At 33.4% G+C, this 23,975-nt stretch overlaps 1 protein-coding gene, 1 long non-coding RNA gene and 1 pseudogene across 5 annotated transcripts; 2 read left to right on the top strand and 1 right to left on the bottom strand.

Annotated features, from left to right (window-relative positions):
* The first annotated feature begins 13,918 nt into the window (after positions 1–13,918).
* Positions 13,919–15,257, top strand: LOC139902358 (villin-1-like; annotated as a pseudogene).
* A 370-nt stretch (positions 15,258–15,627) lies between these two features.
* LOC139899048 (uncharacterized) lies at positions 15,628–16,423 on the top strand. Its single transcript, XR_011777295.1, has 3 exons — positions 15,628–15,798; positions 15,874–15,959; positions 16,041–16,423. It is a non-coding gene; the product is annotated as an uncharacterized lncRNA (long non-coding RNA).
* A 1,621-nt stretch (positions 16,424–18,044) lies between these two features.
* Positions 18,045–22,602, bottom strand: LOC139902965 (translocase of chloroplast 159, chloroplastic-like). Of its 4 annotated transcripts, none has more exons than XM_071885691.1 (4): positions 22,455–22,602; positions 21,982–22,241; positions 18,288–20,198; positions 18,045–18,198 (listed from the first exon to the last, which is right to left on the bottom strand). In XM_071885691.1, exons 1-4 carry the CDS (start codon positions 22,483–22,485, stop codon positions 18,172–18,174), a joined length of 2,229 nt encoding a protein of 742 aa, XP_071741792.1. In that variant the 5' UTR covers positions 22,486–22,602; the 3' UTR covers positions 18,045–18,171. The 4 variants fall into 4 exon arrangements, with proteins under 4 accessions (XP_071741792.1, XP_071741793.1, XP_071741794.1 ...); XM_071885692.1 differs by having other exon boundaries at positions 21,982–22,315; positions 22,455–22,583; XM_071885693.1 differs by having other exon boundaries at positions 21,982–22,192; positions 22,455–22,570.
* Positions 22,603–23,975: the final 1,373 nt, after the last annotated feature.

The following is a 23,975-nucleotide window of genomic DNA, read 5'->3' as shown; positions in this document are numbered from 1 at the left end:
AGTAGAGTTGGGCCAAAAGGATATTGGGTTTGATGATGATGACGGGTTAAGTAATTAAATGTACTAATTAACAGAAGAAGGTAGCAATTGGAGAAGTGGTCTAGGAAAGAAATGGGTAGATGAGAGGTCGCGGGTTCAATTCCGGGCAATGACAGTTTCATTTTTTTGAAGCCTATTAATTCTCTTAAGGTAGTATTATTGTTATTATTATTATTATTATTATTATTATTATTATTATTATTATTATTATTATTATTAATATTATTATTATGATTTTTATTAAAAACTATCATTTTTATTAAAAGTATATTTTTTTACTATTATTATCATTATTAGAAAACTTATCATTTTTATTAAAATTATTATTATTACTATCATTATTGTTATCATTAATGTTATAACTATTATTAGCCTTATTCTAGTATTATTATAATTAACATTTTGCAAACAAGAAAAAAAAATTATATAAAAATATATTTATTACCTAAGTATATTAATATCACATAATATTATGTTTTAACTGATATAATATTATAACGTTAATTAAATTTTATATCAAATAAATATACAAAATATTATAAGAATTAATGAAATTATATATATAAAAGTTAATCTTAATACATACCATATATATATATATAAACTTAGTTGGTTTATATTATAATGTGTTAATATATATACATGATATAGGTTCGTGAATCAGAGGCCAACCTTGCATTGTTCAGTATCGTCGTATGCATATTTTTACTACAAAATATCGTATTGTGAGTTTCATTTGCTCCCTTTTTAAATGCTTTTGCAATATATTTTTGGGACTGAGAATACATGCGCTGCTTGACGAAATAGACACAAGTACTTAAAACTACATTCTATGGCTGGATTATTAAACCGAATATGCCCCTTTATAGTCTGGTAATCTAAGAATTAGGGAACATCACTAATTTTGAGAATTAGTGCACCCCTAATTGACGCGAATCCTAAAGATAGATCTATCGGGCCCAACAAGCCCCATTCTGGAATTTGGAATGCTTTAGTACTTCGAGTTTATCATGTCCGATGGGTGTCCCGGAATGATAGGGATATTCTATATGCATCTTGTTAAGGTCGGTTACCAGGTGTTCACCATATGAATGATTTTTATCTCTATGCAGTTTGCGAAATGCCTGATATGAGATGTATATTTATGAGAAACATAAATGAAAATCTTGTGGTCTATTAAAATTATGGAAATGAATGATTATGATAAACTAATGAACTCACCAACCTTTTGGTTGACACTTTAAAGCATGTTTATTCTCAGGTATGAAAGAAATCTTCCGCTGTGCATTTGCTCATATTAGAGATATTACTTGGAGTCATTCATGACATATTTCAAAATACGTTGCATTCGAGTCGTTGAGTTCATCAAGATTATTATTAAGTCAATTATAGTTGGATATATTATGAAATGGTATGCATGCTGTCAATTTTCGTTGTAATGAAAGTTTGTCTTTTAAAAACAAATGCAATGTTTGTAAAAGTATCATATAGAGGTCAAGTACCTCGCGATGTAATCATATGTTATTGTATTCGTCCTTATGGATTAGGACGGGTCGTCTCATGTGGTATCAGAGCGGTGGTCTTAGCTAACCAAGTCTGCATTAGTGTGTCTAATATGATAGTTGCTTAGATGCATTAGTGAGTCTGGACTTCGACCATGTCTGCATGTCAAAAGTTTTGCTTATCATTTCGTGTCGAAAATTACCTGCTTATCATTCTTAGTCTAGACACATCATACTGCACTGATTGCATGAATAGTGTATAGACAAAATTCATATCTTAGCATATCTGCTAATCCATATCTTAGCGTATCTGTTACTATAAACTTTGCCTGATATATTCCGTAAATTCCTCCGTAATCTACGGGATCTTCTTTACTATATACAGGTATTCTATGTAATTAGAATATCATACGATATCCAAAAATCATTTCATATCGAAAACCCTTTATCTAACAGTACAAGATGGAACTCGCCACTAGTTCAAGTTCTTCGGAACCCGACAGCTATTCCGACATGGATGTTCACCTAAACTCCAGAAGCAGCATCACCAGAATGAATCAACCAATCATCCATCCCCAATTCATCTGATAGGTTCGTAGTCACTTAATCAATGAAGACGCGAAGAAGGCGATCCCTTCCACCAACCGAATTCACCTCTTGGTGAAGAACCTGAAGCACTTACCGGCGAAGCTGTCCAAAACACCATATTCACCCTCATTGCCAGGATATCCCACAACGATTATATGATATCCCAAATTCTAAACCTTATTCATCCGCTCGTTCCAACCGTCAATCATTCATGGGTAATAGAAGAAGTCAACGAACTTCGCGCTCGAGTAATCAATTTGGAGAATATGGTGCAAAACGTACCAGCTTCAGCAACATCACCGGCATCAACAGTACCACCAACAACATAAGTTTCAACATCACATGCCCCAATATCTCATTCTGTACCTCGAGTATAATCATCGTTCTACGAATCATTCTACATTATTTATCTTCGTTCGACATGGCGATTATATAATCTTTAATGTTTTAGAGATTATATATTCTTATTCTAACGGTAAATCAAATGAGTCTAATATCATATTGACTCATTAAATCCATGATTACATCTGAGGAAAATATATATGCAAGTATATTTTCATAAAGATTGTAATTAAAAATTCTTTTGTACAAACTGTTAATGGTGAAAATATTTTAACGGGTAGGTAATACCCTAGAAATATTTAGATTTCACATTAATAAGTTACACTGTACATTCTTCGAATCTGATTCAATAGTCATTTACTATCCTACTTACAACCACCGATATATGTATCCGTTCACCGCAGAATAACCATTTTCATCCAAATCTCATATTTGGATTTTGATTTATCAGAATCCAACAAGTGGCATAATGAAGAAAATATTGGACAAAATAAAATTTGTTAGAAACAAACAAATTAACTATGAGAAAAATTTTGTTAAGAATCCACGCTAACTGTTCCTAGCTAACTGTTCCTAGCTAACTGTTTACATTTTATTTATCGCAATTTATTTATCGCAATTTATATTCTCGCAATTTTATTTATCGTCATTTAATTTGTGTTATTTATTTTACGCACTTTAAATATCGGGACACATATACAAGGTTTTGACATATCATATCGACGCATCTATATATATTATTTGGAATAACCATAGACACTCTATATGCAGTAATGATAGAGTTAGCTATTGATAGTGCTCCAAAGGAACATATATTTAATAGCATTATCATTCCAGGAAGACAAGATTTCAGTTGCAATTGTTCTATTTCCAAGTGATATTCGTATAAATAAATAAGTGCGAAGACTGAAGACGCAAATGAAGATTTGAAGACGCAAATGACCAAAAAGCTCAAACGTACAAGATATAATCCTAGTGGTTCAATTTATTGATAAGAAACGTCTAAAAATAACAAAGGTACGAGTCGCGGAACGCAAAATACAAAATATCTCAGCGTACGAAAGGACGTTCGAAAATCCGAAACCGGGACTTAAAACGAGAAACAACGTACGACTCAGCGGAGCTAAAATTACAAGTCAACTATGCACAAAAATATAATATAATATTTATATAAAATTATATATATTATATTATATATTATTATATAACGTCGACAAGCATGAAGCCAAAATGAGTTGAGCTGTTATTTGAGGTCATGCGATCGCATGGCCTGGAAGCACAAAAGCCATGCGATCGCATGGCAAGGAAAATCTGGCCAGCCCTATAAATTGAAGACTTCTGCTCGACGAGAGAAAAACCACCACACACACCATACACATACATATACTCTGTAATAATAATAATAATATATATATTAGTTTAGTTGTATATTAGATTAGTTTGGGTTATGTAAAGGGTATTTTACGGGTTTTAAAGTCGAAATTCTGTCCGTGTACCGCTACGCGATTAATAATCATTGTAAGTTTAAACTCTCCTTTTTAAATTAATGTATTGTAACTAAGTTATTATTATGCTTATTTGAGCCGAAGTAATCGTGATGTTGGACTAAAAATATAAGACGGGGTTATTGGGCTTTGAACCATAATTAAGGTTTGAATAAAAGACCGACACTTGTGGCCATGGGACCTTGGGCTATTAATGGACTTTATATTAACTAAATTATATTTTGTTAATATAGAGATTTACAATTTAACGTCTCTATAAATAACCACATACGCCTGATCGGGTACGGTAGGCGGGATATTTATAGATACTGATAATTGTTCATTTGACCGGGAACGGGGGAATAGATTAATAGACTATGGACTAATTAAAACAGGGGTGGATTACATTCAAGGTTAATTGGTGTAATTGATAATAAAGTATTAATACCTTGGATTACATACAGTCGATATCCTGGTGTAGTTATTAACAAGTATTAATACCTTGTTACAGTTCGAATCCCTAATTAGTTGGAATATTTGACTTCGGGTATAAGGTTAATTTGATGAAGAGCACTTATTATAATTATAACCGGTGAACTATTATGGACATAAAACCAAATGGGTATCAAATAATCCAGGCCAAAGGACAATTAACCCAGGGTAATAAATAAAAATCAAAACGTCAAACATCATGATTACGGAAGTTTAAATAAGCATAATATATTTTATTTTATTTTTCCTCGTACTTTTATTTATCGTCATTTTATTTATTGTTATTTATTTTCGTCATTTAAATATCGTCATTTACTTTACACTTAAATTAAAATATAAAATCGACAAACCGGTCATTAAACGGTAAACCCCCTTTTTATAATAATAATAATAATATTAATATATATATAGATATATATTTTTGTAAATATTAAATATTATATATAATTATATATATTTTGTACAAATATAGTTATATTAAAATATAGTGTATAATAAGCCGTCTCCCTGTGGAACGAACCGGACTTACTAAAAACTATACTACTCTACGATTAGGTAGACTGCCTATAGTGTTGTAGCAAGGTTTAGGTATATCCCATCTGTAAATAAATAATTAAAACTTGTGTAATTAGCACCGTATTCGCAATAAAAATATAACTATTTCCTACACGCCCCGCTACCGCAACAGCTATACATGGTTGAGGTTGATTCTATAATAATATATATACTTTGAGTTGTGATCGAGTCTGAGACATGTACACGGGTCACGATACGTATTAATTAATTCGAATATTATATATTAAACTATATATGAATTATTGGACTACTAACTGTGGACTACCAACATTGGACAATTAAAATGAATTAAAATATTGATTATAACATATGAAACTAAACATTTCTTCAAGTTTGCCACTTGATTTCATCTTAAACCTCATTTGTATCTTGATGATTACAATCTGCGTTCAAACCTTTCATGATTCTTGAAAACACCTCAATCGAGAGGATGAACCAACCGCACTTCATCTACGGAAGAAAAGATTGATGCATATAGTTATGCACCTGAAAAAAAAAACACTTGGAATCTGAGTAAACGTTTAACACGTATCTGTGTTAGCTCCTTTGGCGTTGTTATTACCGAACATAGCCGTACAATTCCTTTCCAAAGTAGCCAAATTTGTCACAGCTCCAGCAAGGCAAATTTGACTTTCATTTGAATTAGCCATTATTATAACCTTGATATATAAGTTTACCTTCCATCATCGTTACCGGAGAACCGTTTATATTCCACCACATTAGCAGTAAACTTACCATCAACTTCATTGCTCTTTGATTTAAACCTCTTCGAAAAACCATTATACTTGTTCATTAAAACCTTATCATATACTCATCTGCATCTTGTAACGGTAATTGTCATACCAAAAAGCTTCAATCATTATTTTGAATCTCGTAGCATTTTTACATCAACAGTTATATGTAAACATATAACATTTATCTCCTAAAATTACGATCTTCAATTCTGAAAATTTTGAAAGGCACTCAGCCTACGAATCAACACATTGAATTTTGAAAAAGCTGAATGAAGCAGCAGAAACTGTAAGCAACCTTAAACGACCTTAATCGTCGGAAGTTTGATGATAAAGAATAGTATGTTGGAAAAGCTCAGAAAAGTTGGAACTGGAAAACGGATTGAGCTAACCACGAAAGAGACCAAGGACAAATACAAGGACCATACCCTATATTCAAAGAATCCAGGTAATTCTGGATCCGTTGAAATCTTTAGAGAATATCTTGCTCCGAAGTCATGTTAAAATCTTGCGGAAAATTTTTCTTCATCAACCTTCGAACTTGAAAATTCCAAAATATCATCATAAATATCTTCGATATTTCTGAGGATATTTTCATAAATATTCTCGTCCGAAATTATATACCTCTCCGTGCTTCTTGTGTTTCATTATATTGGAAACTTCTGTAAAATTTAAGTTTAATTTATGAATGAATTCTGGAGAAATGTAAAGAAATTGATGCATGAATTAGTGTAATATAATGACACTTGATCAACGTAATTATATTACAGTAAGTCATGCTGAGTTTCTAATGGGACATGATGATTCACAGATCATAACGTCATCATGTGCCATGTTACATAACTCTTTCATTCTGCTTAACTTCTGAACATATCAAGAAAATATATTCTTGATAATTCTATTCTCAGTGATTCTGATAATTTGACAAATCAAATCGTGCTATTACGTTCTTTCTTGTTTAGAACATTAAGTTCATTCGAAACTCCATACCTACGAATTCTGGACCATTACTTGTTGTAATTAGAGTCGATAAGAGAATAAAAAGGCAAAGAGCTCCGAAAGATAAGGGAAAATACAAAGCCCAACAACAACACCGAAATTACAAACGGTGGATATCAGTGCGTATAGCAATATAAAGACACGGGAGGATTATAAATACAATAATCCCTAGAGCATAGTAGAAATAAACAGATTCTTCCGGTGGGAGTTGAAAAAGAAGAACGATCATTACGATAGTTAGGATAAGGACAAGGATCAGAACTGGATTAAGCATTTTCACAATCTTTTGAAATTGGAAATTGAGTATAGGAGTGGTAAAAGTAATGAAATTGAAGAAGTTGATTTATAGTGAAATATCAGACAAAGCAATCAAGACAGATCATCGCATTTAATCAAAGAGGATCCTAATTCCCTTAATTACCGAAGAATCAAATCTTATCACGAAGATGTTCTCCAAATCCCTTGAACTCCGGAAATCAACCATATCTACGTCAAAGGATATGACGAAACATTATTTTCTCATTTCACTCTTTTGTGATAGCTTCACTTATACTCTTCGCGTAATCGAATTGTTTTATCCATATTACTCAATGATGATAAAACTCTAATTTCTAGCTCGTATGCGTCATGAAAACATACTTATTGTCAGCCATGACCATCCCAATCAAATTTCGGGACGAAATTTCTTTAACGGGTAGGTACTGTGACGACCCGGAAATTTTCGACCAAATTTAAATCTTTATATGGTTTCGACATGATAAGCAAAGTCTATTAAATTGAATTTCAAAATTCTTGAACTATTTTATGAAATCATTTGACCTTCGACCAGTTCCGACGATTCACGAACAATTAATTGTAACTTGATAGGTGTATATATATATATAAATAATAATTGGAAACATAATTTTAAATATTGTATGTTAATGTTACTAAAATTTATTTATGTAAAATAAGATAAAAATAGGATATTATAATAATTATTATTTAAAATATATCTACATATATAAATAAAGTATATTAAAAATAAATATTAAATGATTGTAATACTCATTTGATGTCCCGATTGATATTAAGTAAGTTAAATTCAAACTTATATAATTTTAAAATAAACGGTGATTCGAAAATGAGTTCTATAAATTTTAGGCTTACTAAAAATGTATTTAGGACCTAGTTATTAAATTTTAACACTTTTTATATTTCACCCATAAATGAGAGGGACAGTTGATGTAATTTTTATTTAATAAATTAATGATCGAATTTTATACCATAATGACCAAAATAAATAAATATATTTAATTTAAAAATATGGGATTTTTCTGAACACTTTTATTCGCCACTGATTTCGCACAATATCCAGTCCGTGAAAACTGTCGACACTAAATTACACATGTAGATAGGCTGCTGTACTATTCATCAATCACGGGATCTGCTTCTTTTCAATTCATACAAATGAAACACAAGTTGATTTATTATATTATTTTTATTATTATTATTAATTATTATTAATATTATAATTATGATATCTATCTCTCCTATCTGCATACATATACAAGTACTTACATAACATTGCTCTTGTGCAATTATAAACCCATCTTCAACCTTTAAACCCACCATCTTCTACCTTTGGATCCGCCACCATCACCCACTTCAACCACCACGGATCATCACCCTACAATCTCCTCTCTTTCCCTCTCTTCTTCTTGAGCCACCCTTAACCACCACCTTTCGTTATTTTTTTTGTGTTGTTTATCGAGCACCACCATTCCCCCATCATAGAACCGCCACCACCCATTAATCACCACCTTCCTGTAGCTACAGCTGCTGTGGTGTCGGCTTATTTAAAAAAAAAAAAAAAACCGAAGAAACTTCGAACTAAAACGGACTGCAGTCAGGTGATTTTGATGGTTGTCGAGTGATGTTATTGACGGTGGCTGATTTGTTACTAGTAACGGTTTCGTTATATATATGAAAGATTAAGTGTATATTAGCAAAAAGCGTTTATAATGTTTCTGTATATTGCTTTGGCAAATGAAATAATGGCGATTAAATAAATGAAGATGATAGAAATTCTGAATCAGAAAGATGAAAGCACTTATATAATGCTTGAGAAGTGATGATGAAAAACAGTGAAGAGATGATTACACGTGCATTTTTTTTTTTACCATCCGACTTTATTTTTTTTTTTTGGTCCAGTACAACTTAAACTTCAATTTGGGCTCATAAATAAGTTGGGCCGAAATCAATTTTTTTGCTGTTGGGCCGGATAGTAGAGTTGGGCCAAAAGGATATTGGGTTTGATGATGATGACGGGTTAAGTAATTAAATGTACTAATTAACAGAAGAAGGTAGCAATTGGAGAAGTGGTCTAGGAAAGAAATGGGTAGATGAGAGGTCGCGGGTTCAATTCCGGGCAATGACAGTTTCATTTTTTTGAAGCCTACTAATTCTCTTAAGGTAGTATTATTGTTATTATTATTATTATTATTATTATTATTATTATTATTATTATTATTATTATTATTATTATTATTATTATTATTATTATTATTATTATTAAAAACTATCATTTTTATTAAAAGTATATTTTTTTACTATTATTATCATTATTAGAAAACTTATCATTTTTATTAAAATTATTATTATTACTATCATTATTGTTATCATTAATGTTATAACTATTATTAGTCTTATTCTAGTATTATTATAATTAACATTTTGCAAACAAGAAAAAAAAAATTATATAAAAATATATTTATTACCTAAGTATATTAATATCACATAATATTATGTTTTAACTGATATAATATTATAACGTTAATTAAATTTTATATCAAATAAATATACAAAATATTATAAGAATTAATGAAATTATATATATAAAAGTTAATCTTAATACATACCATATATATATATATAAACTTAGTTGGTTTATATTATAATGTGTTAATATATATACATGATATAGGTTCGTGAATCAGAGGCCAACCTTGCATTGTTCAGTATCGTCGTATGCATATTTTTACTACAAAATATCGTATTGTGAGTTTCATTTGCTCCCTTTTTAAATGCTTTTGCAATATATTTTTGGGACTGAGAATACATGCGCTGCTTTATAAATGTTTGACGAAATAGACACAAGTACTTAAAACTACATTCTATGGCTGGATTATTAAACCGAATATGCCCCTTTATAGTCTAGTAATCTAAGAATTAGGGAACATCACTAATTTTGAGAATTAGTGCACCCCTAATTGACGCGAATCCTAAAGATAGATCTATCGGGCCCAACAAGCCCCATTCTGGAATTTGGAATGCTTTAGTACTTCGAGTTTATCATGTCCGATGGGTGTCCCGGAATGATAGGGATATTCTATATGCATCTTGTTAAGGTCGGTTACCAGGTGTTCACCATATGAATGATTTTTATCTCTATGCAGTTTGCGAAATGCCTGATATGAGATGTATATTTATGAGAAACATAAATGAAAATCTTGTGGTCTATTAAAATTATGGAAATGAATGATTATGATAAACTAATGAACTCACCAACCTTTTGGTTGACACTTTAAAGCATGTTTATTCTCAGGTATGAAAGAAATCTTCCGCTGTGCATTTGCTCATATTAGAGATATTACTTGGAGTCATTCATGACATATTTCAAAAGACGTTGCATTCGAGTCGTTGAGTTCATCAAGATTATTATTAAGTCAATTATAGTTGGATATATTATGAAATGGTATGCATGCTGTCAATTTTCGTTGTAATGAAAGTTTGTCTTTTAAAAACAAATGCAATGTTTGTAAAAGTATCATATAGAGGTCAAGTACCTCGCGATGTAATCATATGTTATTGTATTCGTCCTTATGGATTAGGACGGGTCGTCTCAGACATCTACGGTGCAACTTCACCGTTTGGCTTTCCCGGAAGTTCCATCAGCTTCAACATCAGTTTCCACCACACAACCTGCACCAATGCCAAACCAGTGCCCATGTGCAATTGTGGAACCGCTAACGAACATCCCTTTCCATGGTAGCGCGGACACACCATGAGGATGACGTGACTTCAGAGGAATTCGTCACTCTCCGTAACAACGGAGACATCATTAGCGCCTTTGGAGCCATTTGCCGAATTAGCTCCACCTGGACAATTAACCCTTACATGCCCAGTTTTCCCGCACCTCCAGCATACCAGATTCTTTTCAGAGTTTCTCTTCCGCCTATCCGAACACAACAATACCGTACTTTCTGATGACGAGACCCCATTACCTTCCAGTCTTTTCTCCTCAGATAGGAGCTTGCTAGTAACGTCTTCAAACTTCAGAGTTTCTTCCCCATACATCAAAATAGGTTTCATGTGCTCATAGGACGATGACAAAGATAATATCAGCCTCAAAGCTTTATCTTCATCTTCCATTTTAACTCCAATAGCCTCCAGTTCCGAAACAATACCATTAAGAATACTCAGATGATCTGAAATCTTTGAACCCCCATCCATACGCAAAGTATGAAACTTTTCCTTAAGACACAACCGGTTTGAGATACCCTTGCCCTGGTACAACTGCTCCAACTTATCCCAAAGTTCCTTAGCCGTTGATAACCCGTGCACATTTGCAAGCACGTTCTTTGCAAGACACAAACGAATCGCACTTGCCGCCCTCAAATCTAAATCATCTCATTCTTCTTCATCGAACTTCTTGCTAGAATCACTGCCGGGAACAAGGGTGGGTTTACCCTTCAAAGCCTTGTGTAAACCGGACTGAATCAACACATCCTTGACTTGAACTTGCCACAAGCCAAAATTGATCCTCCCATCAAATTTCTCTACATCAAACCTCGTCGGACTGAACGTCGACATCGTATTTGTATCCTAAGAACAACACTTTTTCTGATTTTGCCCACGTTTCAACTGGCCGACAGATGTAGTGGAGTGGCGCATAGGATCCGTTAAATTGGAAAATCCAACACCTGGTCCACTACAAATTCTTGACACCACTTACTCCGAATCAGAAAAATATTGTCAAACCAGATACCCTATACGATCAATAGAACTCGTTTCTGATGTGGACGATCCACTCCCGTGGCAACCACAGAGCATACTCCGACTCCTATAACCGAGACCCTCCGTCACACCTGACGCTCTGATACCAGTTGTTGGGAAATTACGGCCTCACTAATTCCCAACACCCAGCCCAATGATAACAGTAAGAAATAAGAACAATCCACAACACAAGAATTTAACGTGGAAACTCCAAAACAGGAGAAAAACCACGGGCCTCCAAAGAGAGAAATACACTATATCACAAATTGTTACAATAACATAGACAACTCTCTTAAGCCAACTACACTCTTCAAAGTATTTAACTAAAACAACTCTCAAACAAGGGTAAGAAAGAAAGAAATAATCAAATACTTAAAGTGCATTGATTGGTGCAAGTTGGAATGATGCCCATAACCTCCTTTTATAACCAAGTCATCCACCTTCAACTTCTTCCTCCCACCGATGTAGGATAACATATTTCACAAAATAACCATATCAATTTTTCTATTAAAAACAAAACCAACATCTAGTGTCCGGTACCCTTCAATGGTGTTTATGAGACAACATGTGCTTTCACTTGGTAGGCGCCATGGTTTTTCAAAAAGCTTCTTAATGTGGGTCCCAATTTAGCTTGCTGGATGGTAAATGCCAAACGACCCCGTCATTTTCTGGCCAAACAACCCCCTCATTTTCTTTCTATCTAAATCATAGTAATTATTATCACTCCACTCGACTTCATTACCATTTCTTTATTTCATATTTAATTTAATTCTGTTGGTTAGATTGTACTAATAATAATAATAAAATTAAAGTTTACTGGTATAGGTGGTCAAATTAAAAGATTTACTATTATTTTGGTGTCAACTGGAAAACCCACATTTTAGATCTGCATCCCCTCATGAGCTCACAATCAAGGTTAGAGTAACACTTATTTATTTATTTATTTATTTATTTTTTTAAAATATGATTTGATGTTTATATTGTGTAAATGTAAGTGTTACTAAAGTTATTGGAAGTATCAAATGCTAAGAGATTTGGTAGGTCATAAAAATGTGATTTTTGAGTGATGAGATCAAGATTCAAATGTAAATAGCAAACATGAAGTAGTTAGAGTATTATGTTTTGACTCTTCAATTAATCTTGTTAGGGTAATAATGTTTAGAAAAAATAATATTTGTTTGGTTACACAATTTGCCAAATTGACTTAGATTATCCTTTTCTTTTAAGAGAGCCCAAATCTTAAAATAATTTTATACATCCAAAGTACCATTCTATCAAAACTACTCATTTTATCCAAAGTTATACTAGTTGGATTTTTTTTTTTTTTTTATTAAAGATACTAGTTGAATTTTAGTATTTGGGTAAAGTGATAATGATTTTGACTACTAATGGATCATATTTGGATACACGTGAAAGAATCACAAATTCATTATGAAGCATTTATATAAAGCGTTCTTATAAAGATTTAGTTATCCTTTAGAGGGGCTCCCAATGGTAGCCGCCCTGCTACCGCCCTCGCCGCCGCCATGCAGCACCCCCATGGCACCACCCCCGCCCTTGGTCCCCCTGATGCCGCCCTGGTTTGTATCTTTCTCACGCAGATTTGAGGACGGGATAGATTGGAATATTAGTAGTACTTTTTGCATGTGTACTTGTACATCTAATTAATTGCTTAATATAGTGGGTCCCAAATTTTTTATGAGGAAGTATGTGATGGTTGAGAATTTTAGTCCTAGGTTAGTCCTGGTGAGGAAGTGCTAATGTGGCAGATAGCCTTGGTGAGGAAGGCACTCCTATAAAATGGATAGTGTTGTGGTTGGATTCTCAACGTTATCTATAATGTGCATTAAGGGAATGTGTTAGGGCCCGTTTGTTGTTCTCTCTTTTTTTTTTCCTTATTAAGTTAAGTTTGTCTGAAATGTAAATGTAAATAATTATTTTTTGTTTTATGTGTTGAATAACGTATGATTAGTTAAAATCACCAAAATAACCCTCTATGTAGGGGTAGTTAAAGGAGTAGTTACTAATAAATTGTAAAAAATTATTAGTGAAATGTAATTTCACATATATTTGAATTATATTCATTAAGATGCGTCTTATTTAATAAGAAAAAAACAAACATCCCTTAATGACTCTCGATATTAAGTTTAATTCTATTAAGCCCATTAAGTCAAAATCAAACATAACACGGCCTGGCAGACGGACTCAGCTTTGGCATGCAGCATTGGGGTCTCAATCTGTGCAATATAAGGAAAATCAAGGTCACGAAATGGGCAAATTTTTGTCCTATTTCAAACCGTGCATCATTCCAGTTGAGGGTGTATATTATTCTAGACAAGTAAATATAAACGGCCCGGGCCCGGTTTATGAAACCAGATTGTTAACATGCAAAGGAGACCGTGTGGTACATGTTAAAGAAGTAAGTGTTTAGTTCACTCGAATAACAAAAATCTCAAACTTGATTCTTGAAAACTGAAATTGAAAGATGACTTGTCTCTATAATGTATGTAATGGTTAGGTGCCGTTTTCTCGACCACCGGGAGGTATTCATAGTTGACACAGCGTCGAAAATATTCCACTTCACCGGGTGCAATTCTAGCATACAAGAACGAGCTAAAGCTTTGGAGGTTGTTCAATATATCAAAGAGTATAAACACAAGGGGGGACTGTGAAGTTGTAGCTGTAGGTTTGTCTACTGTTCAGAGTGTCTAGGTTATTTTGAGCAATAGGGGTAGCAAAATGGGCGGGTCAAGCAGAGTAATTGGGTTGGCTGACTTGCAATCACTTTTCACTCCAAAAAAATATTAATGTATTATAGTATGATTACAAAACTATATCTTATTAAATTTCTAATCTAAATCTAAAATCTTCTAATAATGGAATTAGCAGTAATAACGCGTTTGAATACATTTCTGATAACTTACAACCCTTTTTTTTTTTATGCATCCGTTTAGTCATGTCTTTAGCTTAACAGATTTAACATAAACCAATTATCACTTTAAAGTTATAATAATGCAAATTTATTTAGTTTGGGTAGAAGGGTAATATTGTCTTTTGACATTTTTTAATTGTTGTAGAGGATGGAAAGTTTGTTGGTGATGCAGAAGTTGGAGAATTTTGGAACTTTTTTGGTGGTTATGCTCCTATTCCCAAAGATCCACCGTTGGATCTACAACAACCTCAAACGTTATTTTGGTGAGTTTGTTGCATATGCATAAAAGATCAAAGCTTTATACTTTAAATCAAACAGGATAACACTTCAAGGAAAGTTCACTCAAACGGGAAGTGCAAAGTTGAAATGATGGATGCTTGAGTCGAACAAATGCTACATGTTGGATGGAGAATCTCAAGTTTTCGTATGGATGGGAAGAACCACTTCTATAACAGAAAGGAAAAAGTCAATCTCGGCAGCAGAGGTATCACTCAAAAATTGGTTGGTTGAATCGCTACTCTACACGGATGTTTGACTTTGACCGAGTTTTGACCAATTTTTCAAGTAATCCCCTATTTTGGCCGATTAGTAACCCTGAGTTTTGACGGAGTACTTCCCGAGTTGCAAAAACTGAGTTCTGCAACCCCGAATAAGGTCAAAATTGGTTTGTTGACCAGCCATCACCTGTTTTTTGTCACTTTGTTAGAATAAGAATAATTGAACATTTTTTATACGTATTACTTAATCTGTTAAAAATAGTGATCCGTTTTTTGGACTATCTTAATCCATCTGACTCATTTATTCTTGTCTAATTTTTTAAATCCAAAGTGACATATTTCCCAAAAATGGGTAGAAATCGCCATCATCGTCTACATCTATTGGTTTGTGTCCCGTTTCCTAAGTCAGTCATGTTACCTAAGTTTGAACTTAAACGTGTGCAAATACAGGATTTTCTCCGAGATCACGAAAAACCCGTAAACATTCATTTAGCATTCTGATATTCAAGTCATATTTTGACGATTGGCCTCGAATAGTGGTGCAAAAGCTTTACGAAGAAGGTCGAGGCAAAGTAGCAGGTAATTTTTCTCTTCTCAACAAGTTTACATAATTAAAGAACTCATAATAAAACGATATTTTTTTTCCATTTTTAGCAATGTTCAAGCAGACGGGTTATGATATGGAGGAGCTTCCCGATGAAGATGACAAGTCACATATCGATTGTAACGGTACACTAAAGGTTACGCTTTACCAAGACTTATAATTTCGTGTACAACATATACGTTGCATTATTCATTTCTTAAATGTTTTGGATTTGTAGGTTTGGAGAGTGAATAACGGTAAATTGTCGCCCGTTCCCGTTGTGGAACAGAGAAAGCTATATAGTGGATACTGTTACACTGTGCTGTGCAGTATATATATATATATATATATATTTTGCTAGTGGACGACAAGAGCGCCATATTTTTCGTTTGGCTTGGAAACAAGAGTTCCCTAGTTAGCAATGCTTACTTTTTCCCATCGCGAAAGCAAAAAAAATAAATATTCAACCTGCTTCTTATATCCAATTCAATATACTCCGTATTGAACTAGAACCCTAATTCAATAAATTGAACCCGAAACCCTAATTTTCTAAATTGAACTCGGACGTTCCCAATTGATGGTATTCCGAGTCAATGAATATTGTATTGTTGGTGTGGTTCAAGGCAAAGAATGAACTTGAAAAAAAAAAAAAAAAAATGTTGCTAGTAATAAGTTGGATAAATGTAATGTAGTCGTCAGTATGGAATTTTAACTATGATCTACTACATTCAAATTTTGTCATGGGTTAGATTGTCATGTATTGTAAAAATGAACATCAATGATCAATGAATGGTGAGCCTGACACGGTGTTAGTCCAGAGGTAGAAGCTTCCGTTCGTTAAGAGATTAGAAGTTTTAATTAAGGAGAAGAAGAGAAAGACGATTGATGAATGAACCGGCGAGTCGATGTGGTGATTTTGCATCCAATGCAAAGGGTAGTTTGATTAGTAAGAGTGCAAGGTTGAAAGAGAAAGTGAAAGAGACGCCGGGTGGTTTTTTCGTTTTCTCTTAAAGACAATGCGGACGATATTTTGTGGGGCGAGGCAATCCAAAAGACGTTCATGGAGTCTAGTGTCGGGTGCTCTTCGGGGAGTGATAATACGAGTTTTTTTTTTTTTTTCCCAACAATTCAGAGATGAAGGTATGCCGTCGGGGAAGCTTATCGGCAATTCTTCAAATAAAGTTGTTTCGTATAACTTCAAGTCTCGGGGAGGTAAAAGGGTGCACATTGATACTATCGGTGGGTTCACGAACCGGCCGGATGAAAAGAATGGTAAAAAGGGCTTTACACGTTTTGGTATCTTGTTGTCTTGGTATTTTTGGTTTACATATTGTTAAGTTTATTGTTATTTTAGAGTTATTCGTTAACTTGTTTTGAGCCCGTTTGGATGCATTTTAAAGTATAGGCCTAAGGAACCAACATTTCTCAGTTTTTCCAATAATTAATTAAGTGAACAAAAACTTATTCCGTAATTTGATTAGATTATACTATATTCAATAAAAATGTTTTTTAAAAGGCAAGAGCCTAAAGTTGGTGAGGATTGAACCTCCAAGCATACAACCACTCAAACCAAACCGGTTTACTATATTCAATAATATAGTAAGAGCTACAATATTATTATTTTCATTATTTTATTATCCTATATACTAAAACAAGCGCCGAAATTCTGACTTTGCGTTCACACTACAAACGGCCCATCAAATTCGGCTCAATTTACACAACGGCCCCTCAACTTAAAACTTTTTCAGGGGTATAAAGCGTAAATATATAATTTTATTAAAATAAAAAAAACTAATTTCACCCGAATTTTTAAACGGGTCCTATCTTCTCGCTCGGTGCGAGTTAAATTTTTCCGATATCACCGTTCAACTCGAAAAAATGTAATGAACACAACGGGACTAACTACGCGCAAAACAGAGATCGTTAAAAAAACACTAAATATTTAGGGCTATATTTCATACATATACATACAACAAACAACTCAACCTATTACATATATTAGGTACCAAACAACGTATATTCAAAATCGACGACGCGCGGTCGAATTTTTTTCTAGTTATAATTATAATGTATACACCAAATATCAAATCCATCGAGAACAATATTGAATAAAGATTCACATTGAACTGAACCTCAAACTATGAGACGCAACAGAATTAAGAAACAACATTGGATTGGATCGGTAAACCATGAACAAATAATCAGCTATAAGTGATGCATAAAACCATATGAACAACAAACATAAACAACTAGTAATCAATTGATAATGAAAACCATTTGAATTTCAATACAATAATAATAATAATTTCATTAGAAATAAAACATAATAACAAGAAAGAAACCATAAGTAGAAATAATGTATTCCCTCCTCATCTTCTTCGTACATTGCTTCCTTCCTGCAAAAAAAAAAAAAAACAACTTTATTTTATTCAATAATAAAAACACAAATAACAAAACCAAAACAATAAACCGTGAAAATACTTACTTTAATACGCTTCTCGCCAGCATCAACCCACAATTTCTTAAAAGCCGAAATAACGGACGGAATAACAGCAACAACCGCAATAACAAGATGTTCCGAACTACTAGTCTTAACAGTAATCTGACCACTCATCTTATTATTAATACCCGCCTGTATCGCAACTTTAGAACCACGCCCAACACAAAACTGGGCCAAGCCATTAAACCCCAACGCCAAATCACCACTCCACTTTATCATAGACAACCCCAACGTTGACTGAATTTGACCAATCGGATAATCAACTTCCCTTCGTTGAATCTCAACGTTCACCCCATAAGCCGAATCGCTTAGAAATGAAACCGTACCCGCACTACCAATAATCGAATACTGTTTCCCAAACGTAAGCTGATCTTCAACTTTAAACCCCTTCATCATGTTTTTACCGAGAAACGTAACCGAAATTCCCGCACCCGTTTTGTTATTCTTCTTCAAATTCTTGAACTTTGTTTCACCTCTTACAATATAAGCTAACTGTTTACCGATCGGTTGAACATCGAAACCGGCCATTGTTGAAACATGTTCACAGTGTTTTACCAAAACAGATGAATCCAAATTGATACTATAGTCTTTTTTATTTTTAGTGATCTGAACCGTAACTGAACCAGGAAACCGATTAGCAATCGCGAATGTTTGTTCAAGGTTGACCCCATCGTACCCGCAATCGTGGTCCCACCCATACGTGTATAGCACGGGTCGAGCCAAAGACTGCGATGTCGGTTCAAGAAAACGGAACCGGTAAGTCGGATTATCGCTATCGAATGATGGCGGCAACGCCATGTCCGGTAGCGGCACCGGTGCATCTTCATCTTCTTGATAAACTTGTTCATTTACAGAATCTTTACCTTTCTTTTTCATTTCTTTTTCATTTCTTTTAGATTGTTTTTTCTGACGGTAATCATATTCATCTTCATCATCATCTTTTTCATTATCAGAATCGGTCAACTCTGAAAAGTCAACATCTGAACCAGAAGAAAGCTTTGGGTGTGCGCGAGACTGTAACATAGAAGATAACATGTAAGTCAACGGTGGGGGCCGCACACGAAAACCAAACAGCAGCTTACGATTGACTTCATACGGGACATGTGGTTTTATAAACTCGTTTGCTTCTGCTGAAATCTTCATTGAGTAACAAAGCATAAGTAACTGTGGTCTCCATGTTTGACCATTCGGGAGCACCTTTTGACCATCAAGATCCGTACAACACGCATAATGGTTTTCAACTAACGAAACCGGGTTCATTAAACTTGGACTCATCATTCTTGAATCACCAACCGCTTGAACAATTGCTTGTTGAATCAAATGTGACCGTCGAGTCACAAACGTTTCATAACTCAACGGCAACCCGTTTGAACCCGCGGGTGGGTCAGACGACCCATGGGTCAAAATAACAATTGCACTTCGCCAAATTGATGAACCAAGTGAAGCAGTAATCGTCTTCAACAATGGAATATCATTATGATCCCGAGTCTGTGAATCTAAACGATCAACATAAAGAACAATATCAGGCGGGTTTTTTTTAGTAAACTTCTTTGCTGATGATAAAACACTCCTGTTAAAACCTTGTTCCATTACAGATGACCGCAGCCCGGGTGTATCAAAAACCCGAATATTAACACCATTAACCACACCATTAATCTCCTTAACTGAATCAGTTGCGGGTTGAAACGCACTGATTACAGTCTTATCTTCACCAAAAATTGAATTAATGGTGGAACTTTTCCCGGTCCCACATTTACCAATGACTAAGATATTAACCGAGAAATCAAGATCTTCATTTTGGTCAGATTCAAGCTCCGTAGCTTTTCGTTTAGCAGCTTCAAGACTAAAAAGTTTACCCGTTTGTCTTCCGGCAATAACTTCAAGGCTGTAAAGAACCTGTACAGATACGTGGCAAACGGGGTCAGTGTTGTGTCGGTTTGGGTAACGGGTCAAAACGGGCATGGGTCTAACAGGTCAGATTTTTAAACAGGTCCAAATGGGTTGGGTAACGGGTCATGGGTCAAATGCGTAAAGAATTTATTTTAGTTATTACTTCTTATTATATATATATATATATATATATATATATATATATATATATATATATATATATATATATATATATATATAACGGGTCATGGGTCAAATGCGTAAAGAATTTATTTTAGTTATTACTTCTTATATATATATATATATATATATATATATATATATATAGGGCAGGATCAATGGGGAAGTAACCATTCGGGGGAAGCGGGAGGAAGCAAATTTTTTTTTTCCCCGTTTTTTTTGGAATTTTTTTTTTCAGGCATCAGGATCACACGAAAATATGAACATTTAGAAAAGACACTTCGTGATTAATGTTATTATTTAGGCGGGAAAACGATCGACAAAAATAACAACAACAACAACAACAATGCCCAATCCCGCGCCTGCGAGGTATGGGGGAGGTAAGGTGTAGACAATCCTTCCTCTACCCTAAACTAGAAGAGAAGTCGTTTCTGTTACCACGAGTCGAGAGAATTCTCCACCCACGGTAAAGGAAATTCATCCCCCTCTCTACTCCAGGGTAGAGAGATTGCTTCCGTGAGGACCTCCGGCTAAAAAAGACCTTTTTTTTTTTTTTTTTTTTTTTAAATTTAAAACTAGAAAATAGAAATTAAAAAATAAATTAAAACATACAAAGATAAATAAAAAATAATAATAAAAATAATAATAAAATATAGGGAGGACGCCATGAAAATGGTAGAATCAGATTTTCATGGGGTTTAAAGCATGCCTAAGAATCAATTTAGGCTCTGAGCGGCAGTCAAGACGCCACTAAAACGATGCTTGAAGAATAACATTCAAGATAATATTGATCGTGAAGAATGTTAACGTCTTTTTTTCATGTTTTGTGAAGTAAAATTTAGCCCGATTTAGAGTTAAGGGTTTAGGGTTTAGGGTTTGATGTTTTGGGTTTAGTCCCTAAACCCAAAACCTAAACCCTATACTCTAAACCGTTCGTGTTAAAAACTCAATCTAAATCCTAGATCTAGACCCTAAACCCTAATATCTAAAACCTCAATATACGCTTGAAAAACACGATAATTGTTATATATTACTCCTTCGAGCGTTTTCCCACCAAAATAAAAACATTTATCACAAAGTGTCTTTATTAAATGTTCATATTTTCATCCAATCTATAATGTTCGTGAACAAAGTTTTTTCAAAAAACGAAAAAAAAAAAAAAAAATTTGCTTCCCCCAGCTTCTCCCGATTGGTTACTTCCCCTTGATCCTACCACTATATATATATATATATATATATATATATATATATATATATATATATATATATATATATATATATATATATATAAGAAAATATTGATTAGTGCTTTCATAAATGTTTGATGGATGAAACTTGTTATGATCATTATGGTCGACCGGTTGACCCATTCACAAGAGACCCATTAGACCTATCTCCATTTATCGAACTTTATAAATTGATACCCATTAGACATGTTTCTTTAGATTTTGTATGAGACCCAATAGGTTGGAGGAAACTTATTGGACATTTTTGAAATAAAAAAAAAAAAGGTTTGAGGTTTAAATTGCAGGCTTTTTTTTCAAAACCCAATTAACCCAAAACTTGACCCAAATTTAAGAGTATGCGTCTCAAGTAGTAATAGGTATACATGTGCAGCAGCGGAATCTTGTATTGAAAGGCCTAATTTTTGTACAAGTCTCAAAAACTTCACTCTGATAGATTGTAACTTTTCAAGCTTTTTTCTTTCTTCTTCAGTTAAACTAGTTTCAGCTAATGCAGATATATCAAACAACTCTTTCCCATCTTCTGCTGAATCAGTTGCAATCTGAACATCAATCATCTGTGAACGATCTTGAGAACTTCCAAACAACAACACATCATCATCATCATCATCAGCATCATCATCCACTACATTAACTAGGGTTTCAGTCTCTAAAACTAAATTATCATCTAACACTGTTTCAAAAGCTTCTTCCTGACCACTAGCAAAGCCCTCGGTTTCATCATCATCATCGTCAGAATTATTAACATTCAAATTCAGATTACTACTAACTCTTATAGTATTACTTTCATCAATAACGGAATTAAAACAATTAGTATCGTTAACAGTTTCGATTTTACCTGCGGGAGATATATCTTCCTTTGAATCCATTGGTTGGTTGTCAACTTCAAAATTTTGAAATAGGATTTAAATTGTATAGTTTGGATAACTAGGGTTTACGATAGATAGATAGAGTGTGTTAATTTGGGGATAATGATAATAATAATAAGGATTCTGAATTCTGATAAATAAAGGTTTGTTGGAGGTTTGTTACATTATTAGAATCGAAATGCAAAGTTGTTAAAGAATAAGCTCGAGACGGTCTCATCTTTATTTAGCGAGGTTCAAGTTCTTTCATACGATTGGATTTCACGACGTTGCAAGGGTCATATTATGGATTGGCTTCAATGGTTCTCACAACCTTAGTTTCTCTCTTTTGTTAGTTGCAATCTTTGCAATTAGCTTAGGGCGGTGTAATTTGTTTTCTCTATTTCTTTCGTGATGTATTGTGTTGTTAAGGTTGCTCAGTCAACCATGTACTATTCGTGATTGTTTAATATAAGTCCTTCTTGCTTTTCAAAAAAAAAAAGGTTATTATTATTATTATTATTTACAGTAATACTTTTGGGATAAAAAAAGAGTAATATTCGTTTGAGTCCATAAATTAAGTTGAGATTCAAGGGACCAATGAGAGCGCGACATGTGTCGTGAAAATCACATGCGATTGAAAAAAAAAATTCAAAAATTTTTTTTTGAAAAAAAAAATTTTAATTTTTGTTTTCGAAATTTTAAAAAAAAAAAAATTTTTAATTTTTTTTTTTTTTTACAATCACATGTGATTTACCTGCACAATCACATGTGATTGAATTGTACAATCACATGTGATTGGATTTGCCATGCATAATCACATGTGATTGGGTTTACAATCACATGTGATTGACATGCATAATCACATATGATTTTTTTTTTTTAATTCGAAGAAAAAAAATTTCGGGAAAAAAATTCGAAAAAAAAATTTCAAAAAAAAAAAATTTGAAAAAAAAAATTTTCGCTTTTTTTTTTCAATCACATGTGATTTTTCGTGCCACATGTCGCGTTCTCATTGGTCCCTTTGTTTTCAAGCAAATTTATGGATGCAAGTGATTGCAACTCATGAAAAAAAATACTTTTGCAACCGGTGTACAAACATATATTTGGTTGTTTGGTAGATGAGAGGGTAGTCACGTGAGTGACAGGTGAGATCAACAGATATTTTGTTAACAAATCAAACATTTCGAACTTGATTATTTCGAATTCGAGCATTAAGGATTCCGAATTCGAGTCAAGTTCAAACAAAGGATTTTGTTCGATTAGTTTCATGAGCCGAGTATATAAAATTTAATATTCGACTCGCTTGGAAAGTAGTTTAGCAGTCGAGCGAGGTAATCGAATACACCTGGCTCGAATAGTTTATAAGCTCATTAATATTACTCTTATATACTAATGTTCACTCAAATTTTGATAGTTTGAGTGGGCTAAACGGCAATACACTAAAATGAGTACTTTAGTACATAATAATAAATACTTTGATACATAATATGATATTACTTTTGAGCCTTTAT

This window comes from Rutidosis leptorrhynchoides, chromosome 3 (assembly GCF_046630445.1).
Source record: "Rutidosis leptorrhynchoides isolate AG116_Rl617_1_P2 chromosome 3, CSIRO_AGI_Rlap_v1, whole genome shotgun sequence".
Taxonomy (NCBI): domain Eukaryota; kingdom Viridiplantae; phylum Streptophyta; class Magnoliopsida; order Asterales; family Asteraceae; genus Rutidosis; species Rutidosis leptorrhynchoides.
Note: the sequence above shows the minus strand (reverse complement) of the source record. Positions and strands in the feature narration are given on the sequence as shown.

What these genes read in the sequence shown, in the direction of transcription:
- LOC139902965 (XM_071885690.1), bottom strand. Translation starts at nt 22,485, where the DNA reads ATGGATTCAAAGGAAGATATATCTCCCGCAGGTAAAATCGAAACTGTT. An exon ending in AAGATTCCGCTGCTGCACAT is followed by an intron (nt 20,199 to 21,981) that starts GTATACCTATTA and finishes GTATCTGTACAG; the next exon opens with GTTCTTTACAGCCTTGAAGT. An exon ending in CTGGCGAGAAGCGTATTAAA is followed by an intron (nt 18,199 to 18,287) that starts GTAAGTATTTTC and finishes TTTTTTTTGCAG; the next exon opens with GAAGGAAGCAATGTACGAAG.